Source organism: Ursus maritimus, unplaced genomic scaffold, assembly GCF_017311325.1.
Source record: "Ursus maritimus isolate PB19 unplaced genomic scaffold, ASM1731132v1 scaffold_14, whole genome shotgun sequence".
Taxonomy (NCBI): Eukaryota; Metazoa; Chordata; class Mammalia; order Carnivora; family Ursidae; genus Ursus; species Ursus maritimus.
In genome coordinates, this window is record NW_024423786.1 from 26,870,287 (window position 1) to 26,880,508 (window position 10,222).

The 10,222-nt window shown below is 46.0% G+C and overlaps 1 protein-coding gene across 1 annotated transcript in view; it reads left to right on the forward strand.

Moving 5' to 3' along the window:
- The window catches only part of PRICKLE2 (prickle planar cell polarity protein 2), an 85,749-nt gene extending 76,648 nt beyond the window's left edge, over positions 1-9,101 (forward strand). Inside the window, exon 7 of the mRNA XM_008703115.2 lies at positions 3,762-9,101. Within this exon, the coding sequence (XP_008701337.2) occupies positions 3,762-4,636 (875 nt within the window). The 3' untranslated portion in view covers positions 4,637-9,101. The remainder of the gene's footprint in view (positions 1-3,761) is intronic.
- Positions 9,102-10,222: the final 1,121 nt, after the last annotated feature.

Here is a 10,222-nt window from a genome sequence, read left to right on the forward strand (position 1 = left end):
CACGAGAGGGCAAGATCACCTCCCAGGGGGACTGAAGCTGCCCTTCTTCCTGTTAACCTCCTCATTGAAATAAGAATCTGTTCACATACAGAAACGCTTGACTTGGGGGCTTAGAAAAGACAGGGTCAGGAAAACAGCTTGTTTGGGAATTTATGGTCTTCACTCGCTTGTGGATACTGACCCTGATTCCACTCCAGGCCTTGAGGAGAGAGCCCAGCAAAGATCACTGCACCCACCTATAGCTTTTACTTTTCCCGGTGATTTTGAAGAATTTTTTTCCTTCCCTACTGGATGGAGTTCATCTGCTCCGACGACTCATTCATCATCCTTGGTTGCTGTCCTGTCCTCTCCGCCCGCAGGTTGGAGAGGTTCTGGAAGTGATTAGGCTGTCGTAAATCAGCTTTTATGATGTGCGTGTCAGAGATAAGCAGCAGGGAAAGTGGGAGTTAAAGAACTCATCCCCTCGTGCCCTGACAATTACCCCAGTAATGGAATTAAAAAATCTATATGAAAGTGTCGTGGTTGGCAGAATAGTTTCTCCACAGGCATATCCAGCATTTAAATTTGGCTCTTTAATGAGAACACTGCTTTATTTTTATGCCATGTTATTGAGGTATAACTTATAGAAGGTAAAAAAACAAAATATTAAAACTGCACCTCGAGGATTTTTTTTTGTGTATCTTTTTATAACCATTACCGAGATCTAGATACAAAACATCTCCAGCACCCTCGAAGTTTCCCTTACGTCCCTTCCCGCTGACCTGACCGTAGACAGTCTCAGGCTGCTCTTGAACTTCATATAAATGGGCTCACACAGCACATACTCTTTTGTGTCTGCCAGCATTTTCTGCGACATTCATCCCCGTTGCTGGGTGTCGTCGTTCATTCTCGTCGTTGTGTGGAATTCCCCCATATGATGGTTCCTCAGCTGTGGCATGACTGACCTCTGGGGCTGGATAATTTTTTGTTGTGGAAACTGTCCTGTGTGTGCACTGTACGGCATTCAGCAACATCTCTCTGCCCTCCGCCCATTAGATGCCAGTTGCATACACGGCCACCCCCTAGCCCCAGTAACTTCCTTGTGCATGGAAAACCAAACCATTATATATGCATACACTACAATTTTTAGGAAACTTTTTATTTCACAATAATTTCAAGCTTACTGAAAAGTTGCAAAAATGGAACAAACAATACCCAGAATGTACTCTTTACCTAGATTCACCTCTGGTTAACAGTTTACCCTGTTACATACAGTGCTATTTGAAGGGAGAGCAAGATATTTGCATGGTGTTGTGTTTAGTTTATCGTTGGTTCTCTCTTGTGCGTGCATGCACACACACACACACACACACACACACACACACACACAATGTATTCCTGAACCATTTGAGAGGAAGTCACATCCGGCTCAGCCATGTACTACCATATTCTTCCCCGTGTATTTCCCAAGAGGAGGGATCTTCTCCAACATTATCATAATTAACCACCATTATCAAAATTACCACAGTAGATTTAGCATAATATGGTTATTAATTGCCCATGTCCCAATTTTTGTCAGTCGTTCCACAGTTGTGCTCTATAACATTCTCACTAGAGAATAGGTTCCAGAGGGATCGGGTATTCTATATTGCTGCCATGGTTCCTTTGTGTTCTTCAGCATAGAACATTCCCTCAGACTTTTATGATAGTGGGGAAAAAATGATTTAAGGCTATAGTCCCTTTTCTTTTCTTAATAGAATTTTCTTCATTTGGGAGTTTATCTGATGTTTCCTTCTGAATCCAGTCAGGAAATGTTCCTGACTGGAACACTGCATGAGCGACGTAGGTCCTCAGGACCTACGTCGGGAGACACGTGATGTCCAATTCCACGTCATCAATGATTTTTCCTTACAAACTAATAAATACATGGAGAAACACTTAACACCATGCAAATATCCTGCTCTCCCATCAGATTTTACCCCCCTGACTTGAGCATGATTTGACTCTTGCGTGAAGCAGTCTTTACGTACAGGGGTTACAAAATGGTGGTCTTCCAAATCCAGCACCCCTTCTATGCGTACTCATTCTGCTCAACATTCTACTGTATACAAGAGCCTAGTCTTCTCCCCCATTTGTTTATTGGTGTATTTATCTGCTATCAGTAGGGACTCATGATTTCCTCTTTTTTCAGTGGTTTATGAATCATTACTATTTTTAATGTTTCGATGTTCAAGTGCTCAGCTTTGGCGAGTGAGAGCCCCTCACGTTTCATTTCCTTCGGTTCTGGCAGAGCAAGATGTTCCAGGCTCATCTCTTACCTTCCCTCCTCCTCTCCCGGAATCAGCCACCTCTCCAGACTCCTAACTCCTTTTAAGGAGGAACGGTATAAAAGACAATTTATTGATCCTTTTTCCTATTAATTGACATCTGAGTTCTTTATAGTTCCAACTTACTATAAAGAAAGCTTCTCTGAATACCCCTGTACATTTTTGGGACCTATAAACTGATTTCTGTTTGGTGTATAATCAAGAGTAGCAATGGAAAATCATAGAATCTCCACTCTAATTTTACACCCAACAGAAATAACACATAAGTCCACATACACAAAGGGACACAGATATTCAAAGCAGCTTCATTGATAATGTGTGTGTGTGTGTGTGTGTGTGTGTGTGTGTGTGTGTGTATTTAGCTTAAACAAATATTGCTAGGTAGTTTTTCAAAGTGTTCATAGCATTAGTTTTGTCAGGGGAGTGGAGTTGTTGGCCCCAGCAGGTAGGGAAGAAAGACCACTGGCAGGGGTCATTATGGGCCATTGCAATCCAAAGACATGTTTCCTGCAACCAGCAATGGCAAAGTTGCTCATCTTCCAATAGATAATGAGTGAAAATGCCGAGATTTCACCACCTGGGCCGTTCTTAAGCTTCTCTTTCGAGAGTGCTGTTTTAGGGTGCGCAAAATGGAAGTTACTCGAGTCAGGAATCTCCCGCTACCTGCAAAATGGTTTTCATTTCAGTAATGCCGGTGACAGCACTCAGGGACTATGGGTCCATTGTTAGAGATACCCGCTGGTCATGGTGTTGTTTTAAAAAGTGCCTCCCCTGGGGAAGGAGTATCCCAGAGTCCCACTCACATCTTCTGGCTGTTAGGGGCCCATTTAAAACCCTGGAGCAGTCATTTACTAAAGATCCTGAGAGAGTAAATATCCCTCTGTGTACATGCAGGGAGTCACTTAGTGTTCCAGACATTTGAGCTGTGGGGCTTGGGGACTGCAGGCACAGGGCGAAGCTGCTGGAGACTAACAGGAAAGTGAGTTGGTCTGGTATCATGGGATTAGATGCGAGGCTCAGTGTTGGTAGAAAGTGCTTGGGCATGGCCCAGCATCTGTCACTGAAAACTTCCACATCCAAAGTATCTGTTCTACGTATTTACAGTGCAGCATGAGATCAAAGAAGTAATTGAAGCATTTTGTAAAGTGAAATTCTAAACAGAGGAAGCATGCATAAGAAGTACTATGCGCTCCTAGTGACTTCGATGAGCCTTTGGAGGAATTAGTAACTAATAAAATGTCCCTCTGTGGATGCATTTTAACCAGGCGCCCTCTCTAGGTGGGCACTACCCCCCTGTGGAGTGGGGAGAGCTCTCCCACACATTCCGAGAGAGCCTTTGTGCAGTGTACCACTGCACAACCGTATGCAGCGATCCTGGATAGCCGGTGGTTCCGATGAACAAGACTGACCATCTGTATTAACCTCCGTGGACCTCTCTTCCCTCTCTCCCCCCAGGCCTGTCCGCAGATGGTGGCGCCAAGCGCCAGGAGCACCTCTCGCGGTTTTCCATGCCTGACCTCAGCAAAGACTCTGGAATGAATGTCTCTGAGAAGCTGAGCAACATGGGCACCCTTAACTCGTCCATGCAGTTCCGGAGCGCAGAGTCGGTTCGCAGCCTGCTGTCCGCCCAGCAGTACCAGGAGATGGAGGGAAACCTCCACCAGCTCGGCAACCCCATCGGGTACAGAGACCTGCAGTCCCACGGCAGGCTGCATCAGAGCTTCGATTTTGATGGGGGGATGGCAGGCAGCAAGCTGCCGGGGCAGGAGGGCATGAGGATCCAGCCCATGAGCGAGCGCACGCGGAGGAGAAGTACCTCCCGCGACGACGGTCGCCGCTTCCGGCCTCACCGCTCCAGGCGTTCCCGGCGCTCTCGCTCGGACAACGCCCTCCACCTGGCCAGCGAGCGCGAGGCCATCTCCCGGTTAAAAGAAAGGCCCCCCCTCAGAGCCAGGGAGGACTACGACCAGTTCCTGCGCCAGCGCAGCTTCCAGGAGAGCCTGGGCCAAGGGTCCCGGAGGGACCTGTACGGCCAGTGCCCGAGAACGGTGTCGGACCTGGCTCTGCAGAACGCCTTTGGGGAGCGGTGGGGACCCTACTTCGCCGAGTATGATTGGTGTTCCACCTGCTCCTCCTCTTCGGAGTCCGACAACGAGGGCTATTTCCTAGGAGAACCCATCCCCCAGCCCGCGCGCCTGCGATACGTCACAAGCGACGAGCTGTTGCACAAATACAGCTCGTATGGCCTCCCCAAGTCTTCCACGTTAGGGGGCAGGGGACAGTTGCACAGCCGGAAGAGACAAAAGAGCAAAAACTGTATCATTTCTTAATAGGATCGGGGTCAGGGAATGGGGGAAGATGGGAGCTAAGAATGTACATTCAGAAACTTGCACTGTTTTAAATTTTAAAGCGCTTTCGGGGTGGTTGCTGGAGGAGAAGAGGGAAATGCTGGCCGTCGTGGAGGCAAGGCTAGAGCCTGACTCAATAGGTAGACACAGTTCTCGGCATGTCGACTCTTATTTGCACATTTCACTTTGGAAACGCTGTAGACTCTGGAGGCCAGGGTCGGTCCCCTCCTTCCCGTCAGTCTGTGTTGAGTCGCCTTTCGCAAGATGGCAAACTGTTTCCCGCTCGCTTATATCCTCTCTGGTTCTCTTACTTTTAGGACCCTTTTTCCAGTGAAGTAATTTGTTTATTAGCCAGGACCCAAGACTAAGTTATTTACATGTCCATTGTAAATGCAATGTAAATGAGAGTTCTGATAAAATATTTTTGTATTTTGTAATATCAAAGGAATTTCTATATCGTAGGACTCAGTGGAACTTGCATGCACACCCCGCTTTGTCTTTGAGTAGTATTCAGGGGTGGTCCAGGACCACCTTTTTTTTTTTTTTTTCTTTTTTCTATACAAATTTGTTACATGTCAGTGAGACCTTTTTTCAAAGGAGTTTATTCAATTTGACTTTCTGTGGCTGAAAAAAAAAATTAACTCTTACACCCAAAGTATTTTATGCTCCATTCCATCTTAAGGAGACATCCTTAAATCTGCTCCCACCCTCGGTAGAATTCCTTCTCTACAAAGTGATAGTAATTTTTTTTTAATTGCAAACGTAACTTTTGCCAATTAGAGAAACCAACCAGTGTCCGTCAAGTCCCGTGAGCAACGCCATCCCTGCTGGGAACATTGAAGTTGCTTGCTATTGATCTGTCCCTTGGGGGAAATGAAAGTGACTGTGAGTGGTACCCGTCGTGTGATGTCAGCATGACGTTGTTTTGAATGTGGCATTATTTTCTGGTGCTCATGTGTCCTGGATTATATTATCTGCTTCCCTTTACCAAGGCAGACGGAACAGCTGCCTTCGCCTGACAACCGGTTGTCCTCAGTGCAAATGAACTTAAGCAGTAGACATTTAGGGGCAAAATGTTCGGCGGGGCTCTGGGAGTGACGGGGTGTTCTAGATCGTACGTCATGCGTGAAGAAGGAACAAGGGAATTCGAAAGCAGAAAGCAGGTCAAGGGTAGAGACTGAAGGGGACTATGAAGGAAGGTCAGAGCAAAGAAGAGCTTCTGGAAATGAAGTAGAGTAGAGGTGACCACTGCCTTGAATAACCCCCCCAGTGCTTGTGGAAAGAATCCAGTTTAACACACCCCGTAACCAGAGTGTCTGGGTTTACCCAGGAAAGGGAGCTGCTCGGGAGATTTCAGGGTAATGACCTTGAAAAACAAATGCAGTTCAGAGGGGGATTTCCATGTTGAACTTTGGGGACTGTTGGTCAGACAGAAAATGGGCTCAAAAGTGAGTTTGCTTGAAGAAGACATTTAACGGTTGTGTTGTTTATAGTAAAATAAAACTTCCTACCTTGCTTCAGTTCAAAATGAAGCGCTTGCTGTTTCTTCCATTCTCCTCCTCCCTTTAATGGATTGTGGCAGTTGAAATAATCCATCGGAGGACCCACCTTTAGTGAGATGTACTGTTGATGTAGTTACACGGTGTATCTCAGTGGCCATCTGCCATGGTGAGGTGAGCGTGCTCTCTTTTCAGTATAGTAGTTAATATTTTCTAGTATATTTTTATGGAGAGAATGTGAAAAGTGGCTTTTCAGACACCATCCCAAATGGTGGGTCTGGGGAAAAGAAGGCTGTAAAGGACGTGGAAATGGCACTCCATTCAGGATGTATTAAAATAATTTGCTTTTCAGGTATTAATATGACATTTGTCATTGTCACTGATTTTTTAAAAAAGCAATGCAAATGTTGGTTGTGGCTGTTTTCCGCATGCTATCTTCATATCTAAATGCTTCATTAATTATCCAAGCCTCCGGAGAATTAACTCTATTACGTTTGTATAGTAAGTTTGTAAACTGCTTGGCAAAACTGATTAAGAAATAATGTGCAACGCCATGCTACTGAAGTGGCAGGTTTCTGGTAGAAATCGGGCGAGTCCAATTTGGAGTTTTGAGTTCCTCGATTGATGAGACTAAAAAGGCATTTTGGAAAAAGAAAAGAGAGACAAAAGTAGATCACTTAACATAGCAAACAGCTGAAAATAATGTCTGTCCTCTGTGGCCTGGAATCCAATGAAAGAAATTCTCCTGGTAAAAACTGCTTTCTAACTCCATCCTTTCCAAAAGTACCTCTTGCTTTCCCCAGATGAGGCTTGAGCCACCATCGGCAGAAAGAAGAGGGTGGCCAGAAACCGACCCGTAGCCACATCCCATGAAGGGGTGAGAGGAATAAGTGATTTCAGAGCTCGCTGCCCAGGAAGCATCCGGCAGCTCAACTGGCCAGAGCGTGAAATATTTTGAGATGCAAGCCTCAGGGTCACGCTGTCTATAACCAAGGTCACCTCCATGTGCTCCATCGCGGCTTCTCCCCACCCCCCATGCAGTCAGGCACCTTACAGACGATGCCCGTGAGGCTGGTCAAATCATCACAAAGGTGATGGGACCTCCAAGTGAATGCCCTGGAAAGAGCAGGATATCATTGTTGTAGGAATTTCCACCATGTGTGATAAGTTACACCTAACATCACAGAATCCCGTTCCCAAAAACATTGATCAACGTGTTCTCTTCTGAGGCAGGAACTTAGGGTCCTCACCGGCTCCCTCCATCATAACCACGAGCTCTTCCTGGTCAAGTTTTGCCAGTGAGTGGGGCTTACCGTCACCTCTTCCTAGATCATCATTTCAGCTTCGATAGACTGTTCTAGAAAAGTAATCTTTTCCTAGTTTCCTCTCATCTCTAATGCCTTGGGTTTGCTTTTTCTACCTCTCTTCATAATTGGTCTTCTTGTCTTTCGGTTAAAACCACTGCTTTGGACTTCAGGTCATTTCTTATCACTGCTCAATTCAGTGGCAACAGAACTGACTCTTCCCCAGGAAGAAGTAGCCATTGACGCTTTCCTGAATGGCCCTGCCGATACATACAGCCCTTGATACTGTGAACAGCTCTCTTAGCAGCCTGGTGGCATGGACTGTGGCATTCAGGTGCCCTTCCTTCTGTCCTGTAGTTCGGGATCTCTATCAAGTGTGAAGGCGAATGAGGTGAGGGAAAGCACCGTGCTCCCTGGTCCTGCGCAGGTTCAAGGCGGGTAGCGTTCCTAGTGTTGGTTGTTTGATGCCTTCTTTCTCCATTCACCTTCTCATCTCTAGTCCTTCCTTTCTGCCCTCAGCCCAGTGAACAAGCAATTGGGTCTTTCCAGTAGGGGACCAGGAGACAACTCTTGCTCATCTACTTTTCCCATTCTGTAGGATGCTTTTGCCCTGCAACAAACTCTATTTCCTTCTCCGACAGTGGCTTTCCACTTCTTGGGTACCCCTCACCATTGCTGGGTTCAGGTCCAGCCAGCGAAGACATGGATGTAGCATGTGCTTTGCCATCACTGCGACCCGGCTGATAAAACCAGTGGATTGCTCTACGCTTTCCCAGGGAGCATGGATGCAGCCTCAGAAATCTCTGTGACACTCCAAGCAGCCAGGATCAGTTGATTAGAACTAAGGTCATTTGATAACAAATCTCATTTGTGAACTGATTTTTATTTGCCTTTCCATCATTTGCCATGGGCCCAAAAGAGTACACCAACCTTTTAGAAAGCATCCTCCATAAATGGCTGTGAGAGCCCAGTTCCTTTGTGGATGCCCAAAGTGGAGGCTGACTTCTTTAAGCAGAACAAAGACAAATCTCTTTGGCCTCCTTTTGCATTCCCGTGTTCTTGGCCAGTTATGACAGGCAACCTTCTGTCCATCCTTTTGCAGAGGTCAGATAAGAGGCCATCTTACTCTTTGTCCAATACCACCTTCTAACAAGAAATAACACAAATCTTTACATTCCAAGGAGAAGAGCTCTTTGTGTATTTCTGTCTAACAGAAACAAGATGCTAATGTCTGGGAAGGAGGATCTCTCTATGACCAAAGGAAAGTGGGAAATGAAACCAGTTATCGGAATATTTCGTGCGAGAAGAGTTGCTATTAGCAACTGTTTAGCAGCTTCAAGGCTTTGGAATGGGCTCTACGGCCAGCCTTCCACTGCAGGACTCCTGAAGCCTCCTTTCCTGATTTTGAAGGCAGTTTCAGATTGCCGCCTTTTGAGGTACATCTCTCGAAGCACAAAGGAAGTAGAAATGAAGACAGCTTTGCCTTGCCTCCGGTGCTTGGTCCCTTGGGGGCGTCAGCAGACACCAGAGCTTGTCTGTCTGACCACTTGGAAGCAGTTGTCAGGGTTAGGACCAAGAAAGGACTGGATTCCTTTTCCGTTTTCTCATAACAGTAGCCCAGTCAACACAAGACTGCCATAAACCATGACTGCTGACAAAACTAGCTTTCCCCAAGGGGAATAAAAAAAGGAGGGAGTAAAGTCACGTCATGTAGGAAAACATTTCTGGTGATTTAGATGCGATGAATTTGTAGGATGGAGAAAAAATGTTCTATCCTAAGCGTTTTCGGAGACATCCCTTCACCCTACTGGGCATTTGGCCATTCGTGTTCAATAGGTCACTGACCCACCTTTCTAAAATTTCTTGGAGAGAGTTACCCACTAATAAGGTCTGTTCTCCAACCTCTCTAGTTGATATTCCTGTGTTTCCATAAAGCATTTTGGTTCAATGATGGACCCTGACTTAACATTCTAAGGTCTACGAGTCCTTCCTTTTCCTTAGCAAATTAGGACTTTGGCACTTTTCCCTCTCCTAAACACATTCTTTCCTGTACAGGATTGCTTTGCCCATCTCCTGCTTTAACTCCAAGTGCATAAACAAAACCTCAGAGGGTCTGAGAAGGTGAGGCAGGCCAGACTCTGTGTTGTGTGTCGAGTGTCAAGCTATTTGTAAAGAAGGTCTTCAACAGGCCTTTGGTGTGGGCTCTGCCAGAGACTGTTGTGAACACTTTGCTTGAGATCCGTGCCCTGTAAAATGGATATGTTTTACTGATGTCTGTAATACATTTGTAAACTTCCAATAAAATTTGAATAAAAGAAATGTTGCCAATCTTCTCAGTCCTCCCTCCCTTTCCAGATTTCTTGAAATCTTTGCTTTTGAGCATCTCAACGAAGAAGACAGAGGCTACACGTGTCCGGGGGTGAGGTTTGCTATGAAGGATGAATTCGATTGTGTCAATTGGGATTTTTCAACCTCAGCACTTTTGACGTTTGGGACCAGTTCATTGTTGGCGGCGGAGGACCGTCCTGGGCCTTGTACGATGTTTGGGTGAGCAACAATGCTGACGTCTCCATGCACTAGATACCAGTAGCTCCCCTCCGCCTGAGTTGTGACAACCAAAGCTCTCTCCAGGCATCATGCCCATTAGGATGGCTACTATCAAAAAAATAAAACATAACTAGGGTGGGTGAGGAAGCTAAGAAATTGGAACCCTTGTGTGCTGTGGGTGAGAATGTAAAATGGTGTGTCCTCTGTGGAAAAGAGCA